Raw genomic sequence first — 24645 nt, 5'->3', positions numbered from 1 at the left:
AGCTTTTCTTCTCCATTCAAAAGAAGAGAGAAAGAAACCCAAGAACACTTCACATGAGCTTGAAACTTAGACTCTTTCAAAAATATAAACTGCACATCATGGTTCTGGCTACTAAATTGGCTCCCACACCGTCTCTTGATGTTCTGGCAACTTTAAACAAGGGGGACACGGTTATTGATCTGCGTACTGTGCAGATAAGATAGTAGGCGATGTTAACCTTAAGAAATCAAATGCCACGGTGCCCTGACGGGAAGAGAGAAAACAGAATTGGATTGTAAAACCTGCTCTGCCATGGCCTCGTACATTCTAGACTCGGTCCTGACGTAAAGCACGGTTATTTTCTCCCCTTGGTACTTTTCTTTATCCTGTGCTCAGAATGCAAACGCTTTTCCCAAGTCAATGATCCATCTCTAATCACTGGGATTGAACAACAATGTCTTTATTTAGAACAAGTCAACTATATGCTGCCAAGAAGTTAAAACCTACGGTCTTCAATTGGTTTCTAAAATATTTTTGTGCCAATTAGAGTACATATTGTGCCCTTAAGGGATTACATATCTGAATATTCTAAACCTCCCCGGATATCTATCACAATCATGAAGGATAGTCCAGATTCAGACACACACATCACTTAAGGGTATTCTTCATCTAAAGCCAATGTTACAAAAAGAGTTTCATTGAAGCAAAAAATTCATGATTTCTGTTTTTAAATCTTTTGCTGGCAGAAATTGAAAAATAAATTTTTTGTGAGTCGATTTTTTTGTTCACCTAACAACATTTTTGGATGATAATTCTTGGTTTTTGGAAAGAGAAACCTGTTTATTTTACATCTCTCACATATTTGGTATCATTGTTTTACATGCATGCAGGGAAACACTATTCTATGATTTTTTGTGATAAATATGCTCTGTTCCTGAATGTGGTATGGTTCACCCTCAAAATTGACAAGCTCAAATAATAAAGGGGATAAAACAGTAAAAAGGACAAATTTGATAAAACAGAATATTTTAAAAATAAAAATGCATACATATATTCCACATTTTTGCCATTTTAATGTAGTGTTAGCTCAGTATGTTTTGTTTTTAGCCTGACCAAGTTTATTACCTGTTACTTGTGATTCGGAAAGAATTACTCTGTACCCATCTGAAAAAAAGATTTTTTTGTAGTTTGTTTAGTTCTCATCCAATTACACAACGTATTTGGCTTTTAAAGAAATTTCAACGTTGAAAACAGTTTATAATGTCTTTGATCCTAATTTTAAGAAGCTAATATGCATTGTCAAATTTAATCCAGTAATTGAAGTTTTATAAATGTTGGAAATAATGAAAAATTAACAGAAAATGCAACAGAAAATAACTTTTTAAAACCTATTCTTGCTTTCAATTATATTGTTGAATTATACTAGAGAGAAACCCTTCACATTTTGTCTTGCTATAATAAGAAGCATTGAATTTATCCATAGGATAATCACTTCGCTTTCGTTTGTTTTTTTTCCACTTAGCTAATGTTAGATGATACTGGTGGAGTCTAAGATTGGGAATTTTATGACTGTGTCTGGCCTTGGAACATTCATTGGATTCAATTCTCCAAGGACCCTCTTAAGGATGAAATGTGAAACTATATGTCACTGCCGTGGGATATGGTTAAAAAGCTGCTTTGGTTTCTTAGTGATGGCATGTTCATACACATAATCACACCTAAACACACATATACACATACTCACCTTTTCACATTTGTTTTTTACAAAGAAGCAAATTTGTTATTTAAGACATCTAAATCTCCATGCCCATATGCAACTGTCAAGAAAATCCTAAATGGGAAATCTACTCAAAGCCTGCTATTATTCCTTGTGCCTCATTGGCAAACATATTTACCCTACTAAGCCTCAGATTTTTCAACTCTTAACAAAAGGAAAATAATGGGGGCGCCTGTGTGGCTCAGTTGGTTAAACGACTGCCTTCGGCTCAGGTCATGATCCTGGAGTCCTGGGATCGAGTCCTGCATCGGGCTCCCTGCTCAACAGCGAGTCTGCTTGTCCCTCTGACCCTACCCCCATGCTCTCTCTCTCTGTCTCATATAAATAAATAAAATCTTAAAAAAAAAAAGGAAAATAATGTTCACTTTAAACAGGATTGATGTAAAATTTTCAGTGAAATATTCACAAAAGGATTTCTGGTACATGATAAGAGTTTTATTAAGGATAAAAATTTTATTAAAATGTTTATATTTTCATGGCTCATTTATTCTCAAGAAATTTTTTTCTGTGTCAGGAGAGGTTTCCAGGTAAAAGCCAGCCTTCCAAAATGCCTATTCCCTAACATTCTTCTTAAGGCAAGATAGATAAACAAAGAGGTAATTTTTTTTTTTTAAAGACTGAGTTGAAGCAAAATAGTACAGTTGCCAAATTTCATGTAGAGTAAAAACTGAGGTATTTTATCCAGATACTGAAGGAAATTTTTAAAATATATCACTTTGAATTAACCAGATATTTGAGGATATTAATATAATTATCTGGAATTGCCCTTAGTTCTTCAACTTTTTGAATCTCATTTTATTTGGTACGCTTTAAAATCATTTTCTTTGCAATAGTTTGAATTATATACATAGACATAATGAAACCAATTGCATTGTTATGAAATATTAAAATGATGAATTGATATTTTTTCTAGTCAAGTTTCTTTATCATTTTTTGGTACATAGTTATTAGACTAAAAAAAATGAGTAGGAGTTATAGATCTAAAGAACCCCATAGCCTTTCTCAGATGAAAATAAAACATGTCGTGACCTCATACTTATTAAAAATTAACACTCTGTCTTTTTCACATTTATTTTCATAATTGGGAAAGTGCATTTGCCCTAACAAATGAAGGTTTCATAATTGAGAATATTTGCCTGCCTAAGGATTTCATGTTTGATCACCTTCCGGTAAGGCATGAGCCTGTGCTTTAAGAATAAGGTCAAAATTATCAACATATTCAATACATCTCAAAAGGTCGAACATTTACGAGGATGCTTATGAGTATGTGGTGATTAGTTAACAAATTTAAGCCAGTTATTAGAAGATGCTAAATATCCTGAACCCCATTCTACTTTCTTGCCACTCTTACCATCCTCTGGTCACCTAGTCATTTTATATATTTAGCCACTAAAATCTTCCTGGCCCCTGTGCAGTTAGGGATTACATTTTCCTTCCGAGTCCTTCTCTTTAACTAGTTCATCTTTCGCTCTTTTCTGCATAGGTTCATTAATACTCTATTAATGAAATTTTCAACGTTTTTGTGATTATACCTTAGGGATGGAGTCACTCAGGTACATTTATTTCTTGATGTCTGTCTGGCAGGATACCGTCTTTATGTACCTGGTAGCAACACAGTTCGGCGAAGTCTGTGTGAGTGAGTGAGTGAGTGCGCATGCGCGCACGTGTTTACAAGTGCACACGTGCGCGCGCGCGGACGTGTGCACAAGTGCGCGCACGCGCATGCCCACCGGCAGGCAGGCGGACCAAGAGCCTTTGACAAAGCCCAAGAGCCGAGCGCTGCAGTCAGGAACTTACGAAAACAGAACTTATGCCTTTCCTTCTCTTTTGCAATCACATAAAAATTGTTTCTAAGCAGTCCTAGAAAGAGTCTGTGGACATGCACAGCCATAGGGGCTCTCACAGTGTGAGCTGATCCACATAGTCTGAAAACATTCACAAACAACTGCCTCGGTCAGGAGCTCAAATTCTAAGCTTGAACAGCAGGAGGAAGAACACATGAGGTATGCTTTGATCCTGCTGACAAAATGAGGTATTCATACAAGATGCTACTGTCAAAATAGTTTACTTCACAGCAAAAGAGATTCTTTGAAGAAATATGCTCAAAGTGAAGCATGCGCTTATTTTATTTACAAACAAAAAATAAATCTTTTTACACTCATAGGTGGAAAATCGAACTCTAGAAGCTCCTCCTGAAGGAACAGTAAACGTGCTTGTCAAAACAGAGGGATCCCGGGAAGCCCACGTGAGGTGGGACGCGCCTTTTCACCCTAATGGACGCTTAACATACTCAGTCCTTTTCACTGGGATTTTCTATGCCGATCAAGGTAACTCGTTTATGATTTTTAAACTTTTGTAACGTCACAAAACAGTTTATTTCCTTTTGAAATCTTTCTTTGAGCGACAGATTTTGATGTCTTTATTTTCCCTAAAAATAGCCTTTATTGATGAGTTAGAGCCGCAGTTCTCATTGTGTGGTCCCCAGGGCAGCGGCAACAGTTTCATCTGGTACACTGTAGGATGGGGCGTTCTCAACCCTCAGCTCTCCCCGACCTGACCTACTGATTCAGAAACCCTGGAGGTGGGGCCCAGCACTCTGTTTTCACAAACGCTTCAGGTGGTTCTGACGCATGCTTAGGTTTGAGAAAGACCAGCGTACTGTATATTGTATAGTCTTTCCCCTTGCTTAATAAATAGTGGAAACCTAACACATTATTAATGCACGGAGTTGAGCTTTAATTCTGTACTCTATCTTAAGTAAATGATTTTTGTGATTGTTTTACCATTTCTAAACTATGTTGGTGTGTGTTCCAGTATATTAATTAGACATAAATTGGACTGCAGTGGGTTCCTTGAAAGTACTATCAAAACCCACCTGATTATTAATAGTTATTAAAGGTTAAGTGTGGTTAGCTATGATGTTTAAGTAACCCCTTATCATAGAAAAATGTAGCTATATATCTTACTGGAAACTTAAATTTTTTATTTTATTAAGTGTTTACTTTTATAAGTTTCAAAAGTGGCCCTACTATTTTTTAAAGGAGATATTTTCAGCGTTTCTTTTTAAATTAGTAACAAATATGCAATAAGGTGGATATAATCACCTACGTCATTAACAAAATGATATTCCCCAGGCTTTAAGACGTTTATTTCTGAACTATTTGTTAACTATTTGCAGGATGTAATAACACCCTCAAAGTGTAAAACAGGTAAGGAAAGATGGGAACAGACTTTTTTGAATTTGACAACTTAGTATTTTTGTAGTGTGTTAGCAAGCAAATGCACAGCGAGTTGAGTGAAAGTCAGAGTTTGAGCTTATTCCCTCAAAGATTGGTGTGTCCCTCTTTTATGCAATCAGGGCTTTGATGTATTCTGCTGTGAAGCACTTGTAAGATTATGAGGTGAAGGAGTGATGATCGATTTGAAAAAAAGAAGCAACATTTAGGCCGGACCCGTGACAGCCCAGCTATTTTCGCCAAGGCAGCTGGGTGAATAATGCAAGAGCCATATTCCCCCTTGTGTTTAATCTTGCATTGTTTTTGCAGAGAAAATTTCTGCTTGCCTTCTAAGTCATGTCATCTTCGGTTGTCATCCCGTCTCTCAAACCATCAAAACGGTATTAAATGTTGCAAAGCTGCGCAGCAAGAGAACTTTCAAAAGTCAGAACCCATTTGCAGAGCAGCCCTTGTAGAAAATGTATTCTGTTCTCGGCAGAATTTTCCTTCAGTTCTTTCCACTGAGAAGTTTACTGATTTCTCCCAGTGGAATCTGCTGGAATTTATCGGTTCATGGTTGGCAGTCACAGATTAAGGTAAATGTCGATCCGTAATGACCCTCTACATGTTAGTATTGCAGTAAAGCTGGGCTTTTATGTCAAAGATATCGGAGAGGGAGCTATTACACATGACAGGGGTGATCAAGGGACTCCAGACCAAGGCAAGCATTATTAAATATTGACTAGTTCTGTGATTTATGTAGAGCTGGAGGAAAAAAGTGACTTTTTAACCATTATATATTCTTCAGCAACGAAAACCAGCCATTTATCTCCTGCTGGTAATAAAGAACAGAGTGCCTGCATATTTTAGTGGAGGGAAAACCTGGTCTTATAAATGAGATGAACTCCTTCATGATAACATTTCAGTTTGTTAATTGCCAAAAGCAAAACAGACAAATTGGAAGCAATTACAAGATTTGACTTAAGGAGTTTGGCGGTATGCGTTCAACTCCAGGGTTAGAAGGGGGTGATGTTGGAAGCAAAAGGATCATCTTGGGAGAGACCCCAGGAAATTCATTTCATTGGTTCACATCACTCGAACTGTGATGTCCAGTCTTAAGTAAAGGATTTCAAATATTGTCTTGTCCTGACGCCCATCAGCAGCTAGGTGACATTTACACTGAGGAATGGGGGGGGAGGGGGCGGTCCACATGGCTCTACAAGAAACAAATTAAACATTAATTCATCAAACTTACTTAAGATATCATCTGTTCACTAGATTTATACAAAGCTTATTGAATTGTCTAATGGCTAATTGGTTATTTCCTTGACATAATGAACAACTGTATTTCATCTTTTTCTGTGATGGTTGCTAAAAAGGTAGTGGTTAGAATGAATAAGATAGGAAAACTCAGCTGGTAGGAAGCAAGCCTAGCTTCAAAATAAACATGCATGTAGCCAGGTTACTATTTTGTAGGGCAGGACATTGGGCTGTCTCTGTAAGATACTCACACAGGATTCTATTGTACGTGTTAACTTAGATCCCAAACTACAAACTTCACAAAGTCAGCGTTGGATTTTGAAACAACAAAATAGGCAGCACATATCAATGTGTGATTACTTAAAAAGTATTTACTTCTGACCAAGAATTACATTCTCATGAGTTAATATTTAAAACATAGAAAAACAATAAGCAGTTAAAAGAGTCCAAACTATTCTGTATCTTAAAGGAAACCAATGAGCTGTGTTTCCTATATCCTTCTTGAAATATTTTATGTATATACAAACAAATATATCCTCACTTGAAAACATATATATAGTCTTCCTCCCATACATACAATCTTTTATGCAAATGATACCATATTGTACACACTATTTTACAATGTATTATTTTTTCCATGTAATCATTTCAGAGACCTTGTCACATCAGTACCTAAAGAACGTCCTCATTCTTCTTACATGGTATCAATTGTAGAGATTATATCCTCATTGGTTTATTTATTTATTTTTAAAGATTTTATTTATTTATTTGACAAAGAGAGAACACAAGCAGGGGGAGTGGGAGAGGGAGAAGCAGGCTTCCCAGGAGCAGGGAGCCTGATGCGGGGCTGGAGCCTGATGCGGAGCTGGATCCCAGGACCCGGGCATCATGACCTGAGCCGAACCCTGACGCTTAACGACTGAGCCACCCAGGTGCCCCATATCCTCATTGGTTTAACCAGTTCCCTATATATGGGCATTTCAGTGGTTTCCAATCTTTTGCAATTTCAAAGAATGCCTTAATGAATATAGATATAGGTATGCCATTCACACGTGTGCAGGTATATTAGAATGATAAATTCCTTGAAATGATCTGTCAGGTCCAGGGAAATGTGAGTTTGCAACTTTGTAAGATATCATCAACTTTCACTCCGTAGAGGGCGTACAATTTCTGCTCTTGTGGGAAATGAATGAGTACCTGTATCTCGGCAGCCACATCATCTGAGCATGTTGCCAGTCTGATTATATTAAAACCGGTATCTAATAGTATCTTCAGTATGCATTTCTCTTATTGGGAGTTAGTCTGAACTCATCTGCATGTTTAAAAACCTTTTGTATTTCTTTTTTGACGAATTCACCATTTGTATCATTTGCCCATTTCTTTATTGAGCTTTAGGAGCTCTTTATGTATTAACAAAATCTGTTATGTGAGCAGCAGTTTGTCCCTTTTGCATTGTTTTTTCCAGCACTTTAATGCTTTCTTTTTATATACATTTATAGTCAGTCTACTTGGAATTTATACAGATATAATATGTAATGTACAGATCAAAACATTTCCCCCCCCAAAGTATCCCACTGTCTCAAAACCATTTATTAAATAATCCAAATTCCCCACTGGTTTGAGCTGCCATCTTTAAAAAGTCCTAAATTTCCATATTTATCTATAAATATATCTGCACAGATCTGCACCTTTATTTACATTATTGTAGTATTTTATTTATTAACACTCTAGAATGTATTTAATGTCTGGTAGGCCTAGTCTCCCTCATTATTTTTATTTTAAAGAACTTTTCTACCTATTTTCCTTATTTATTTTCTTTCAAGCAATATTGTTAAGTTGCTACTTCCCTCCAGAAGTCCTGATGCTATTTTTATAAAGACAAGATTGAATTTACAGGTTAACTTAGGTAGAATCAATATTTCTATAATGTTGGGCTTTTCTAATCAATAATATGTTTATACTTTCTATTTGTCTTCTGTGTCTCTCACTAAAGCTTAAAGTTTTCTTCATATAGATCTTGTACATATTTGTTAAATCTGTTTACTAATATTTTATAATTATATTTAACTTATCTTTTATAAATTATAATATATGTTAATATATACATATATGAATAATAAATTAATTTAAAAGACCTGTTTTTCAAAATGATACCTGGAGTTTACTCTGAGATACCTGTTTACAGAAAGCCACACTTTCAAATATTTATATCTATTAGGTGATCTTTCTTCTAACTTGCAACAAGCATCTGTGCCTTTTTTGTTACTAGGATTTGTTGTCATTTTCCCTAAAGCACAGAAATTTTACTGGGTGGAAAATGGTAACCTGATCAATTAGGCTGTCAACTAGTTTTTAATAAATCAAATCTGAAGTGTGTAAAATGGCACCAAAGGTAGACATAAAGGATCTCCGTCCCCATAGAATTTGCAAACAAATAAAGAAGATAGACAAATTAGCCAGATCGTTCTCAAGTGCATGAGGCAAGAGAAAAGCCAGGTGTTGATGTAACAAGTGGAATAGAGCTAACTGGGGGAAAATTTTGGAAACACTGGGCCTTACCCTTTGCTTCCATGATGGATTAGAACAACTTGAGTTTGAGGAGTTAATGAAAGAATGACAGAACCAGCACAAACAAATGTGAATGGAAAAAATTAACAGATTGCCCAACCCACACAGGGATATATTAGAACATATTTTCTGCCTTTTCTTAATGTCGACCATAAAAGTGAGGATTAGCGCTTAGTTCTCTGGGATTCTAACTGATTTGAAACATCCATTCAATTATGAGTAACGTATGATGCAAGTTAGATTATTCTAGGGTCTGTAAGTGCCATTTACTGACCTTGAATAAGTACTTTGCCCAGTGGCTCTCAAGAGTGCCTCATTCACCTTGCACAGGTGAAGAGGAAACGCCCACACACCAGTTTACAACATCTTCAGGATTTTTTTCTCTTCACATATATAAAGTAACTAAAAATTTCATTCATAAGTAACAGGTTATAAAAGTTCCTTATGAGGGGCGGCTGGGTGGCTCAGTCGTTAAGCGTCTGCCTTCGGCTCAGGTCATGATCCCAGGGTCCTGGGATGGAGCCCTGCATCGGGCTCCCTGCTCCGTGGGAAGCCTGCTTCTCCTTCTCCCACTCCCCCTGCTTGTGTTCCCTCTCTCGCTGTGTCTCTCTCTGTCAAATAAATAAATAAAATCTTTAAAAAAAAAAAAGTTCCTTATGAAACATATTGAGTGTGGGATTCTTTTAAAATAAAAGAAGTGTGTAAATTTAGGAAGAAAAACAAAAATGACTGACAGCACAGTAGTAGAAATATAGCTTATGTGACACTGTTTATAAAATTATAAATTTTTTGATCTGGTAGGTGAAAATAATGTGCGATGAGAATTTATGTTTATATAATTATTTTATGAAGTTTCAAAAAGATTTTCAACTACAAATATTGTAAAACTATCTAATGGTCCAGAAGGAAAAGAGAAAACAGTGTTATTAAGAGAAAAAGAAAATCTGAGGTCCTGTAGAATACATCTCCAAACGCCAGCCTCTTTACTACTAAACTAGATTCTTTAGATTCGTTACCCTTTTCCTATTCTTAATAGACAATACCATGTCCTGCTCTTTTTCTTAAGCAGTTATTGCAGAGTCCTCTGTGAATAGTTTAATTCTTCATTATCCTCCCTTTTGAATGACTTGGGAAGTGATCTTCCTTGCTTGATAACCTGACAGATTGTTTTTTGTCTCAGTTTCTAAGGCAAAGCACTAGGGTGTGCTAATTGCTGAGTCCTTTGTGCACTGTTAACTCTCACCTGCCCTGAAAACCTGAATGGCGGCTTAGTTTTTGTCTCTAAGTGCCTCCTTCTCCTAATCCTCTACTTTGTGTTGTGGCATGGAATGAAAGTATTTGAGAAAGAGAGAACGTGGATTACCGGGGGTGGGGGGGGTGGGGGGGTGGGGGGGGTGGGGGGGGTGGCGGTAATGAAAATTACCCTTCAGCGTTAGCAAAGGGAAATATCATTTTAGTAATAATAAATAAATAAATAAATAAATAAATAAATAAAGTGCTATGATAAATGCATACTGTTAAACATTGAGTCATTCTATTGATTCCTGAAATTTTTTCTTCCTCAGTATAGAAACGTGCAAGGAATAGGTTTTAGGAGATTTTTTTTTCCCAGTGTAGATACTTTCAACCAGGAAGGAATCTTAAAAAGAAAGAGTGGAAGAAAAGGATAGGGAAGGGATGGAAAAGGAAGGAAGGAAGGAAGAAGGAAAGAAAGAGAAAGAAAGGAAAAAAGGAGAGCAAATAATGAAATTAGCATTACTCAGGTGCTTTTTTTTTTTTTGCTTGAATGAACAAATGACCCTGAAGAAAAAACGACATAATTAGTTTTGAAGACTTTTTAAAAAGGGAAATGGAAATTTGGAAATAATACACACACACACACACACACACACACACACACACACAGGTGTTATCTCTGGTGGTTTAAACTTCATTTTTCGATTTTTTACTTACTCAAGTTTTAAATTCTCTACAATACATAAATACCATTTTTGCAATAAATTTCTTTAAAAAAGAACTAATAAAAGCAGAGGATTCCAAAGCAGAGTCCTTTGGAGTAATCACAGCTGGTTCTGCCAGGAAGGAAGAGAGCTGAGGGTGAGTCAGAAATTCGAAGGTAGAAGCTAACAGGAGGATAAAAGGGCTTGATGTAAATTTTAGTGATTATCCAGAACTCTCTTGGTGTTGTGTGTAATATTAAATTTTCCTTGTCATGTTTCGCCTGGGTTTCTTTTTCCAGTAGTTGCCAGTGGTCATCACACAAACAAAAGTACTGAGGATATTGCAAAACAAATAAGGAAACTAAATAGGCTTGGTCAGAGAAGCAAATGGGACTCTCTATGATTGAGACCATAAAGACCATGTTAGGGAAGGACTGAGGAGTAGAAGATACTGGGTTGTTGAAGTTAGAGGATAGAGAGCAGGGGCCTGAAGTTTTCCTCCCTGGTAACACCTGGAAGCGAGGGATGGGGGTAATTTAAAGACAGAATAGGATTTTTCTACATGGAAAAACTAGACAGATATAAATATGATTGCCCACCCCCCTTCATGGTTCTCCAAGCATAAACTTTTCTTTCTTTTATAATTGGGTCAGTATCTCATTCCACTATCAGTATTAAGTAGTCTTCTCCTTAGCATATATTCCCAGCTAGAAAGAAAAGCAAGTAAAGAAGAACCAAAACTTCTCAAGTGAACAAAGTACTGTTGGGTTTAAACCAGATAAATGCATATTTTTAACCATGTTAAAATACCAGCACCCAGAAAAGTCTTACCTTCTCCAGGAGTTGCTGGTCACCAGAAATAATGCTTTAGATTGTCAGTACATTCAAACACTGTTAATCTCTAAAAACAAACAAACAAACAAAAACTCGAAAAACCACAAAAACGCAGTCCATCTTTCAAGGTTACCTAGAGAAATTCAGAGACTTTTGCACACAATCTGATTCTCTGAATGCCTTTCTTCCCAGAATAAACTGTTTCATAAAAATTACAAGGGGGGAAAAAAAGAGAAGTATTTGTTTTCTTGGGAAGGTAAAGAAAATAATCATATGTGGGAACCCCTTAGACTTCCAAGGAGTCTGTGGGAAGGCTAATGCTGTTAGGAAAGGGACAGCTTTGTTTTATAGTCCCTGATGTCGGGTTTTTAGTGTGGAGGGAAATGTGCACTCTCTGAGCTGTGCTTGCAAGCAATGCAGTATCCCTGAAACGCTGCCCTCTGGGAAAACCCGCCAGTGGGGGAGTGGTTACAATGAAGCAGTACAGCTTGTAACTTGGAATCCCATCGGAGAACTTTGTAGTTGCTTGTCAGTCAGTGGGAAGATAAAAGAGGCAGCTTCTTTTCAGGCAATTTGAATTCATTTCCCCGTAATGAGTTAGAGGGTCAGGCAGCAGGAGTGAGCTCGCCTGAGATCTTATAAAGTGTATTTTGTGGGAGGGAGAGAACAGTGGCTGAGCAAAGGGAACATAATGTCTGCCTGGTTGCTGAATAAGCAGACGAACGTGGCCAGTGGTTGGTCCACTTCTTTGCACGACCACTTACCTGCTTCCCCATGTTTCCAGAAGGACAGGCCAGGGAAAGTATGGCTCTACCCCATTTTATTAAATAAATACCCAATACATGAAAATTGAAACTCAATGCAAGTCTAAAGTGGCAGGTACTGGTATTTCCTACATAAATACTCATCCAGCACAGACCTGTAAAAGGCATTATACTATGGGTTTTTTCACATTAGATGATTATTGATCATACAATTTCTTTGAGAGACACGGAAGAAATTAAATGAGTGTCATGTTAGGGAGTTCTCTAGCTATTGATAATAACTCTGGACCTCTCTCCCTGACCATTTTTAATGTTTTAAAATTAACACCAGGGGCACCCGGGTGGCTCAGTCGTTAAGCATCTGCCTTTGGCTCAGGTCATGATCCCAGGGTCCTGGGATCGAGCCCCACATCGGGCTCCCTGCTCAGCGGGAAGCCTGCTTCTCCCTCTCCCACTCCCCCTGCTTGTGTTCCCTCTCTCGCTATGTCTCTCTCTGTCAAATAAATAAATAAAATCTTTAAAAAAAAAATTAACACCAGATATATTAGGAACGACAGCTATGGAAAAAGCTGGTGCTCGAAGCCAGGATTAATATGAAGACCAGTAAGAACACAGGGAAAACAGAAAAAATTACTTTCTCCCCGTTTCTTTGGGAAGCAAATTTCTCTTCTGCAAAGAAAGAAATTCCTGTTAATAGACTTTTGCATAAAGTTCCAGCACATTTCTAGGGATGTAAATACAAATAGAAACACATGGGAAATAAAAACAAAAAAAACAAAAAAAAACATTTTACTTGTAGTTAAAAAAGATTATTGCTGCGCTGTTGGTGAAAATATGAATGGGCAATAATAAGATGTATGTCATTTCAAACGTTTGGCTATAGAATACATACTCACTGAATATATTGACACCTCTGATTGTATATCATGTCATGGCCAATAAAGCTATAGAAATATGTAATTAGGAGATATTCTTCCACAAGAATGGAGTTAAGCATTAATTTATTAAAATTATTTAAGAACTCATCTGCTCTCAACACTCACACAGCAGCTTATTGAATTTGTGTCTCATATCTAATTGGCTATTTTCTTGACATAATGAACAAGTACAAACTCTATGCTGTTGTGTCTGTTGAAGCGGCTACGTAATGATGAAAGGCAAATCCCAGTCCTGGGCGGCACAGTGGCGGGGAGTGGAGTCCACAGAGGCAGGAGAGAACGAGAGAACACCGGGTCTCTGTTCTCGCCGCTGAAGCTCGTGTTTTAAACCCTGCTGGAGCATCTCTGTGTAGGAGTCTCTCCATTCTCCTGCTTCATAAAAGGAGACTGTTCATCAGCAGATCACCCCCCAAAGTATTTTACTTTGGTTTGTGGAAGACTTTTGAGTGGGTTTTGTTTTTTAAATCAAATGGGAGTCTTTAAAGCATGTACAAACGCTCAAACCATTTTCGAACTCACACCATGGCTGATTTCGGGATTTCTAGTACACAGAGTGAGGTTCACCGGAAGACATCAGCCATGGAGCAGATATATAATATTTTGAAGCGATACTGTATACCACTAATATACCTGTCAGGTGTGGGGTTTTGCATGCTTTTTGTCATGGCAAGTGTTTAGTGTTTGTTGAATAAATCACATTATTATAGTTGGTTTCAGATATTTCTAAACTGAGAATAAAACCATTATACCTAATTATCTGGATATTGGATAAAGAGGCTCTTGATAGATAAGTGTCAGCTATCAATTAATATTAGAAAGAAAAGGAAGAGTGGACTATATAGAGAAATAGAAAAAAATCTAGCCCTCTCGGACCAGCCTCTGAGACAGAGTCCTACAGCTGAGCTACTTCTGTGGGGTGGGTCACAGGATGGACCCTTCTATGATGGTGGGTTAGAGTGTTACAAGGATCACAAACCTTATGTTTGGCTCCTTAGAAAGTATTCTTAGATGACTCTGAAATCATCATGCTGTATACTAAGAACAGACCAGTGAGAACTAATATTTCCCAACTTTTTGCATGAAGTTATCAGATCAATGAGTTACTTCTCTCAATCCAAAAAACAGAATCTAAGAATGCTAGCAGACTATTTAAGAAAGCACAATAAGTTTATATAGTTTTCTGAGAATTTGCTTTCTTTGTTTGTAAATAGGTTTGCATGTAAATCTTACTCTTTTTTTTGTAGTCATACTCCTTTGGGGAGATATCAAAAGGACTTTTATACCTGAGGAACACATATCTAAAATACTAGAATTAAATTTGCATATTTGTTCATTTATTCATTAATTTGTTCATGCCACAAACACATATCTAGTTTTTATGGAGCAAGACAGAAATTATGATAGGTACTAGGTTATAGTGTGAACGAAGGAGACAAGGTCCTACACAGAAAGGGGTTGTGGTTTATAATGGGAGAAACTCACAAATCATCACATAAAAATATAAAATTGCAAACTTTAAAAAGCATTAAAGTGAAAGGATATGTCACTAAGATTGCATAAGAGGGAACTTAGTATAAATTGGAGGATCAGGAAAGACCTTTTCAGCAGATGATATTTAAGGTAACATCTAAACACTAACTCAGGGGAAGAATATAGGAAAAAGGATTCCAGAGAAAATGGTATTTGTGAAGGATGTAAAGAAGGTAAAATTTTGGAGAATTTGAGAAAATGAAATAAGGCCAGTGTGACTGGGACAGAGTGGATGAGGAACAGAATGTCATAAGACTGGTAAGAGCTAAGCAGGAGCTACTTCATGAGGCATCCTGCAGGATATTTTAAGCATTTTGGCATAGAAATGCAATGTAATTACAAAGGATTATCAATATTTTTTGAGTTGTTATACAGATGGATATTACTTAAACTTAGTAGCTGTAGGCTTAGATTGGAATATTTTGTGCTCTTCAGAAATACTTTTGTCAAAATAGTACTAATTATAAATGAATTATATTTTCATTTGGTTGGCATCCAGTCCTTTTTCCTATGGGGATATACATATGTGTATATATACCTGTATGCATATACATAATATATTTGAGATCTTGCCACAAGCATTTTGTATCCTACTTTACTCATTTAACATTGTATCATGAGTATTTCTCATATCATGTAAAAAGCACCCATAAAAAGCATTCTCAGTAAGTACATAATATCACTGGTATGGATATACCAAAATGTATTAGCCATTTCATTGTTATTGCATGTTTATTATTTTTACTATTAGAAAGAATGTTCATTATTAACATATAATTCTACATATATCCTTAATATATATTGCTAAAAAAGAATTGTTAAATTAAAGATTGTAGTATTTTTTAAGACTCTTGATAGACATTAGAAAAATGCTTTCAAGAAAAATCGTATCGGGGCACCTGGGTGGCTCAGTCAGTTAAGCATCTGCCTTCAGCTCAGGTCATGATCTCGGAGTTCTGGGATCCAGCCCCGCATCCAGCTCCCTGCTCCGCAGGAAGCCTGCTTCTCCCTCTGCCTCTGCTGCACCCCATCTCTCAAATAAATAAATTAGGTCTTAAAGAAAAAATCATATCAATTTCATGTCCCCTAGCAGTATACAAATATGTTTATCTTTCTGTAATTATATTAATTTGATAGGTAAAAATGATAAGTTGTTTTAATTTGCATTTCTTTTATTCCTATTGAGATCAAACATATTCTGTATGTTTATTATTGTTTGTTTGTCTTTCTTGTTCACACACTTTACTCAGGAGATTTTAGAGGTTTTTAAATTCATTTTTTATCTGTATGGAAGCTTAAATATTATGAATAGTAATTATTAGTCATTAGAATGTCAAAAGTTCAGTTTGTCTTTTTGGCATGTTTATGTGTTTTAGGGGCACCTAGGTGGCTCAGTCAGTTGGGCATCCGTCTCTTGATTTCAGCTCAGGTCATGATCTCAGGGTTGTGGGATCAAGTCCTGCATAGGGCTCTGTACTCAGTGCGGAGTCTGCTTGAGATTCTCTCCCTCCCCCTGCTTATGCTCTCACATGCTCTCTCCCTCTAAAATAAATAAATGAAATTAATGAAACAGGAAATAGTGTTTTATATTTTTGATAATGAAATCTCTGCTTATTTTTATAAAAATATTTTTTCTCTATCCAGAGTTAAAACATTATGTTGTTTAACTTTGTTACATTTATCAGAGATTTAAATTCATATGTATGATGATGCTAATTTCTGGGCTATTTATTCCTTCTTTCATTTCTCCGTTTCTCTTTGAATCATCACTATGACAATTTAATCTTTGTGCTTTCAACATTTTAAATATTTAGAAAATACCTTTGTATCTTATAGTTCCCCTCTTCTCCCTGCAGCTTATTACTCATTTTTGTTAAAAGATCTTAGTTCTTACATGTATATTTTTCCAGCTGAACACTAAATTGAGTTGAAAAAAATGCCACTGAGATTTTTAATGGACTCATCTTTTTATAAATTAATTCATTACATCTTCTAATATTTCTCATCCAGAAATGTGTTATGATTCCATTTATTTAGGTATTTTATATCTCACAATAAAATTCTGTCATTTTTTTCATAAAGACCCTGTATTTCTTATTAGGGTTATGTCCAGGTATTTTGCTTTTTCTTTTTAATTTACTTTTTCGTGATTGTGCTTGTTTATTTTTAGTGTAATATTAAAAGAATCATTACTGGTATCACATCTGTGTTTTAAAATATACCATTTTTACCAGCATTTTCTTTAAACATTTATATCTCTGAGTTCATTTTTCCAGCTCTATTAAGACAAAATACAGAGGTCCTTACATTCTGTGAGTCCAGCCCACTCAGTTATGTGAATTTAGATGTATATAACATACTGACAGACAAGATGGATGCTTTTACTGTGAACAAAAAGGGCTTTAATTTAAGTTCCAATCACAAGTATAACCCATACAGTATGATTATTTCAGGTAAACCACAACCAAACTTTGACTAATTTTCTGTTTCCAGAAATTCATTTGAGAAGATTAAAATAAGCTTATAAAGTAAATATAAAAGGTTTAACATATTTGTATCCATTGTACCAATTGAGAAAACCAGCAATTCCTCTTTTTGGAATTGTTTAATAGAAATAATTAGGCACACAAAAATATCTGTAAAGTCACGTTCCTGGAAAAGTTTATTTGCATAACAAAACTTGAGAGGGCTCTTCCTAAATGTCCAGCTATGTGGATTAACCACATTGTGGTGAATTCATTTTAAAGATTATGCAGATGTGCATTTATTGATAAATATGCAGTATTGCAGCTACAAAACAATACTATAAAATTCTGGAAGTGTAAAATGTAATAATATATTTATATATATGTGTGTGTAAAAATATGAAAGCATACATACCAAAATACACCAAAATATTAATAAGGTGACAATGATTATCTTAAAATTTTGGGTAATTTTAGTTTTTCTCTTCGTAGTGTCTGAGGTAGTCTTAAAATTTACAATAAACATATATTTCTTTAATAATCAAAGAAGGAATGAATGAAGGCAAGAGGAAAAAAAAGAGGAGGGAGTTTGTAGCACGTGTTATAGCAAAACTATTGGAAGATTTTAGGAGGCAATAGACCCTAAAACTCCAAATCTCAAGTGAACTTGGGAACAAAAGACTTGACTTCATTAAGCATGGGGAGTTAAACATCTTGGGCCTTGACTTCTTTCAAAAGCCTAACCGATTGCAATTACTGTTTATTATCTTCTTGCTTTTACTTGAATCCCTTAAACTTAAAGTGATTCACTTTCCCTTTTCCCTAATAATTTATTCCTTTATGATAATAGAGTTTCTTAATATCTTTTTTGATTTGTACTCTCTGTTTCCTGTCTAATGATTTACTTGGTATGGCAGACGTGCAAAAGTTACCGTATTAGAAAAATTATTATGCTATAATAATTATGGTACCGTCAAACTGAATTAAATTATGCTTCATTGTAAATAGTAAAATGTATTAATTTTTTTAAAAGCCTTTTTATGCCAGAGAGGATAAATAAAGTTACCTTTATATACTTTCATTAAACACCATGACAGTATAAGCCACATTGACAGAATTGATAACAAATCAACTCACTCCTTCTCACAGCAATCCCTTCCACGTAGTTCTGAAATTAGCTTTCTCAGGACTATGAATTAAATGCAACGTATTTAACAGAATCTGTGCATTCTATGAATAAGAGTTTCACCTTCATTTTGTGTGAATATTATATTTAGGTAGATCTTGGAAGAAAGTTTCCTTCCATCGTTTTAAGATGAAAATGAACCTGCATATTAAGTGTGCATTCTTGTTTTCCCTTTAGCATATCACAGCAGGGCTGTCTAATAGGCATACAAAGTGAGCTATGCATGTAATTTTGAATTTTTAATACACATTTAAAAAGTAAAAAGGAACAGCTGCAATTAACTTAGTAGTCTATCTTGTTTGAACAAATATACCCAAAATATTATCATTTCAACAGGTAATCAAAATCTTAAAGTTAATGAGATTGCATGTTCTTTTTCTCATACTAAGTTTATTTGTATATTTTACATTTAAAGGATACTGCAATTCAAATGATAATCTTGATCAGAAATAGTTGATCTGTATTTAGTTTTCATAACATTTTCAATTAAAAAAGTAGATTCCCATACCAACATAATTTAAAAATTTTCTAGTAACTATAAATCACTTACAGGTTTTAATTTAACTTAACTAAAATTAACTAAAATTAGAAATTCAGTTCCTTGGGGCACTTGGGTGGCTCAGTCGTTAAGCGTCTGTCTTCAGCTCAGGTCATGATCCCAGGGTCCTGGGATCGAGCCCCGCATTGGGCTCCCTGCTCAGCGGGAGGCCTGCTTCTCCCTCTCCCACTCCCCCTGCTTGTGTTCCCTCTCTCGCTGTGTCTCTCTGTGTCAAATAAATAAATAAAGTCTTTTAAAAAAAAAGAAAGAAATTCAGTTCCGTAACCACACTAGCCATGTTTCAAGTGCTCAATAGCCACATATGGATAGTGGCTATTGCATATGACAACTCAGGCTCAGAACATGTGGGAAAGATATCAGCATCTTTTGTGAAAAGTGAAAAGTTAGGCCAATGCCAAGCTATTGGGAACGTGTTGTCTACTGGATTTCAGAGGACGTAAGGTAACTGATGTTTTTTCTCATTAAATCAACTGTTTGGCTGGTTGGCTGAATTGGTAATCAAACAGTTGCTCTGGGTCTATGAACAAATCATCTCATTTTTTTTAGGTCCTTTAATATTTTTTAAGGCTAATATTTGTATGTGCCTCAATCACACTGAAAGCTGTCTCCCCAGGATATTCCTGTTATCCTCGAGACAACCCTTAATATAACTGTTACATATAAAATTTTGAGTAAAATAAAGAGCATCTACATTAAGGGAAAAAATTAAATGTAGCTACTGAGCTACCATATTTTGTTCTTACTTCTCAACTGTCTTATAAATCATGTAAATAAGTACAATAAACATTTATTGAGTGATTCCATAATACTTTGGATCTCCAGGTCCATCATTTGTGATGACACATAGAAGTTGGTCCGGGAAAGCTAAAAGTATGTCGTATGTCAAATGACGCCTTCCATCAAGTTTAGAGCACCATTTCTTTCTTGACATTACAACTTAGTGTAATGGCACTTGGCAGTATAGGCATTTCTGATATGACTTCTTTTGGCTAGCTCAGCATTCTTAAAAAATAAATAGTTTTTTCACTCTGTGATTGAAAGGGTTAAATAGTACCAATTCATTACCACTCACAAAAGGATTTATTTTGTTCTCATAAATCAGTTGTATTCCACATTTTTATTATTCCCTTGGGTGAGCTACTCCAATTGAAATCAATACAAGTGCAAGTGACACAATCAATCTAGATATTTGATTATGGATTGGAGATCCCCAGGTCTGCTTTTTTAGCCAGTTTCTTTCTGATCATCAACCCAAAGAACTGACTATTCTTATTGGCACCTATGACTTATGAACATGTTTAAAAAGCAGATAATTTTCATTTGTATACTGATGATGGAAGCCTGCAGAATGAGCAGAGATTAAAAGGTCAAGACTTAAAATATGTAACTATAATGTTGTTAATAAGCTGTCCCAATTTTTCAGTATTTTTCTTAACATAAAGTTAGCTTTAAAATAACTTTATTCTTTTTTTAAAAAATACGAATTAATACAATTGGTGGCTGTAAACTGCATTCTTAGGCTACATTAAGTAAGTGATTAACTACTTCTCATGACAGAGACGTTACCTGTTTTCACTCATTTATTTTAGAACTTAACCACACTAACTAGGTTAATAAGAAAACAGTTAAGGTGAATAAAATGCCTTTGAAGGGATTCAAGCTGGTTCTTTACATTTCCATAATTATCCAAGCTGGAAAGCCACCATCGAGGGATTTAAAAGAGAAAAACAGTTCAACTTTAAATTAGAGAGCAAAATTGATTAAGTTGTTGCTCAAGAGGGCAACATTTATATATCAAACTCTCTTTGCTTTACAAACAAATTTATATCTTATGATCCTTTACATATTGAATGCTTATTTTGGGACTCATGGTACCACATTATAGTTCTCTTGCCTCTGACTCTAGCCACCTGTTCTTGGTGCTTAAACCAAATTTTTGCAAAGGCACAATTATACCATTTTGTAACTCATTTTCTTATATTTAGGATAAGGCAATATTTGGTACACTTATCTGATTATTTCCTTAAAATAAATTCCAAGGCAATATTAACACTACATTTTCTTCTTTCAGCAAATATGTCAGCCTCATTTAGCCTTTTAATTGTTTTCACTGAGATCTGTAGGAAAGAGGATGTTTTGTGTTTTTTTGCAAATTACCTCTGGAAGGCACATAAGTTTCAAAGTTTAAAAGAAGTCCTTCAGAAGCAGTTGAAACAGCAAATCCATCCTTCTTTCATCCAGAGTCTTTAATTATTCTTCAGTTACTCTTGTTAAGCCTTCAGAACAGCAGCTATCCCTGCAGTCAAAGCCATGCACTTGGATTTCCATCTACAAACTTCCTGGGCATGTGGAATTAGGGACTGTCTATAACAGATTTTCTTCCTGCTTCTTCCCTTTTCAGTAATTTGCATGTATAACTGCTGTGTAATGAAAGCTGTTCACAGCCTTGATGACAGAATAGTGCAGTGGCATAAGATAGGGCTCTGTCAATACAGTGTTCTTTCCACATACACTGTTCCATTCTTTAAAAAGAGTTTACTCAAGAAAATCAATCTAGAAATTGGCAATGCCTCTCTTTGTACCGGAAGGCAGCACATTTTTAAAGAGGTAGTCACTTTAATTATTCAATGCAGAGGTGAAACTTTTCTTTAAAGGGCCAGAGAGTAAATGTTTTACACCTTGCAGGCAATATGGCCTCTGCCATGACTACTCAGTTGTGCAGTCATAGCATGACAATACCTAGAATACAAGTGTCTGTGTTCTAATAAAACTTTATTTACAAGAACAGGAAGCTGGCCAAATTTGACCTGTAGGCTGTAGTTTGTGGATCCCTGGTTTTATTATAATTTATTTATAAATTTAAATGCAATTTATATATTTTCCTTGTGTATTTAACTCTTTCATGAGGCTTTTGATTTTCAAAAATTATGTATGCTAACTTAAAAAGTATGTAATATAGGAATGACAATGAATCCCACTCCCTATAAATAACCCATGTCAACAAATGCAGAACATCATTTCCATCCTCTCTCAATTCATGAGTGGTTTCTTGGTAGCAAACAACAGAAACAAGTCTGGTTAATTAAGGCAAAAATGAATTATTACAAGAGAACTGAGCATTTCAAAAAGTTGTCAGGAAAGCTGGAGAGTCAGACTTGTGTGGAGACCACAATTAGCTTGGCCCAGACAAGCTTGGCCTCCCTCCCACCCCCGCCTCACCCTCCCCCACTCCCAGAGCAGCACAACCACTCAGTGGCCCTGGACAATTGCAGCTCTGCTTCTGCATTCTCAATAATTCTAGAGACATCTAGAGGAACCCCTGACTGACCTGAGTTACTGTTTCATTCCATCAAGCTTTGTAGTCCCCAGGTAGCAGCATCTAATTGGCAGCCCTGTAGTCAGTATCCACATGAGCTCCAGCTATCCTTGCTTTAAAAAAAAAAAAAATCCTAATTATATTTCTGATCATTTTCTTTGAATATATCTATCATCTTCTCTTTTGTTGTTATAATCTCTTGATTTTTTTTCTTATGCATTGATTATGATTATCTTAAGGCTTTCTATCATGCCATTGATTTTAATTTTTAGCTGTTTCTATTGTGTTTCTTACTTTTTCTAACTTTATTAGATACTTAATGATTTTTTTTCTAATTTCCAATTTGTTTTCTCCCACTCCTAGTAACACCAGCTTCTTCCCCCAACTCAGCACCGTGGTCAGTAGAATGGCCACTCTTCCTATTTCTATGGACTCAACTCAATTCATTTCCCTTCAGACTGGAGAAGACTAGTAAGAGTTCCAAGAATTTTCCTTGGTTTTTATTACTTACTCTAGGAGCAGAATTAGGAACTGTGCTATGCTGAGCATAAATGTACCATATCTTCTTTTGTTGTGAGGTTTCAAAATTAATGTCATTAATTTGTTCCTTTTCCTTTACACATTTGCTCCAGGATTTTCAGCTGTTTTTGTTAATACTATTATTTTTGTTCTCCTAGTTTTTTTTTTTTTTTCCATTTTGAAAAGCATTTTGGAAAGGTAATTCTGTCATACTAATATATCCATTCTTATCCAAAAAAACATAAACTTTTGAAAGTTCACAATTTATGCCTAATTCTCTTTTCAGCAAGGTGATTCATTTCCACAGTTTGGAAACCGTAACACACAGACTCTAAGATAGCATAGGATTATCCCAACCTCCTGGTACTCACACTTGTGTAATCTCTTCCCCTAGCGTGTAGTCAAAACCTGTGGCTTGTCCCTATCCAATAGACTGTGGCAGAGAAGGTAGGATGTTAGTTCTGTGACATTACATAAGATTGTAACCCATCTTGCTGGGAGACTAGCTTCCTTGCTGGCTTTGATAAAGTGGGAAGCCATGTTGGGGAGACCCAATTGGAAAGAAATGAGGGCAATCTCTAGGCAACAACCAGCTAGCAACTGAGGGCCAATAACCTTCAGGAAACTGAGGCACTCAGTTCCAGTAGCCTGAAAAGAACAGAAAGCTATCAACAACTACCTGAGCTGGAGGTGATCCTTCCCCAGTAGAGCCTTGAGATGGGACTGTGGTCCCAGCCAACACCTCGATTGCAACCTTTTGAGATCCTAAGCAGAAGAGCCAGTAAAGTGTGTCCAGGCCCCTGACCCACAGAAAGTATGAGATAAGAGATATATGTTGTTTTGAGCTGCTCAGCTTGTGGTAATGTCATTACACAGCAGTAGATAACTAGTACAAGAACACAGGACGATGTGACGGCAGCGCATAAGGCAGGCAGAAGTCACTACAGAACATGATATAATTCTCACCTGAAATTGATGTTCTCCTTTAATGGAGTATCTGCCTCAAGCATATATGTCTAACTAACTGAAAAGAAAATTGTAAGCATTTCGTTAAGAATTGGGGATAAGTTGCTCAGTGATCAATAATGATTGTTGAGCTATGCATTTGATCACGGTAGTACTAGAAGTTCAGCATGGTCCGTGTGTTTAGTAAGGCTGTCCTAGAATTCCAAAAGGAAACATCAGCTTCTGCTAATCACTTAGCAGTGTTCATGTCCAGTATTTACTCTGGAAGCTGTAGATCACTTTCCATGGTAGCATAGTTTCCCAAATGGTAGCATATTTTCCCAAATAGCTCTTGGCTGATTGAGATAATGGCAGTAGTTTGTTCATTTGGGAAACTAACACTTTGTCCAAATGGGGAAAATATAAATCAAAGTAGAAAAAAATCTGACTTTTCAGAGTATAACATAGTTGATGAAAATGGACCATGCTTCCCTATTTTACCACAATCATAACAAACCTCTTAATTTACTCTTGTGAAGTCTATCTGCACACACACACACACACAGTTCTTTTCTGATATTAATAAAATGAGATCCATTTAGGAAAACCTGACTGGTATATAAAGCAAAATTGATGAAAAGAAACCATGCTCCAAAGGATTTTTTTAAACGATATTTTAAATATTTGGAAGAGTCATTGTACAACATTAGCAATAGTCTTGCCCATACATTAAAAAACAAAACAAAACAAAAAATCCTCAGTATTTACAGAACTCTTAATGCTCTGCATGATCACAGACTCAGGGCAGGGGTTTCTTAAGCATCTTTTGGTGAATTGATGAAATATTCTA

The 24645-nt window shown here is 35.8% G+C and overlaps 1 protein-coding gene across 1 annotated transcript in view; it reads left to right on the top strand.

Annotated features, from left to right (window-relative positions):
* The window catches only part of USH2A (usherin), a 687474-nt gene that overhangs the window by 377820 nt on the left and 285009 nt on the right, over positions 1-24645 (top strand). Inside the window, exon 36 of the mRNA XM_078078672.1 lies at positions 3921-4083. Coding sequence (XP_077934798.1) covers positions 3921-4083 — 163 coding nt within the window. The remainder of the gene's footprint in view (positions 1-3920; positions 4084-24645) is intronic.

This window comes from Halichoerus grypus, chromosome 7 (assembly GCF_964656455.1).
Source record: "Halichoerus grypus chromosome 7, mHalGry1.hap1.1, whole genome shotgun sequence".
NCBI classification, from domain to species: Eukaryota; Metazoa; Chordata; class Mammalia; order Carnivora; family Phocidae; genus Halichoerus; species Halichoerus grypus.
The sequence above is the reverse complement of the archived record's forward strand: the minus strand, read 5'-3'. Positions and strand labels throughout refer to the sequence as shown.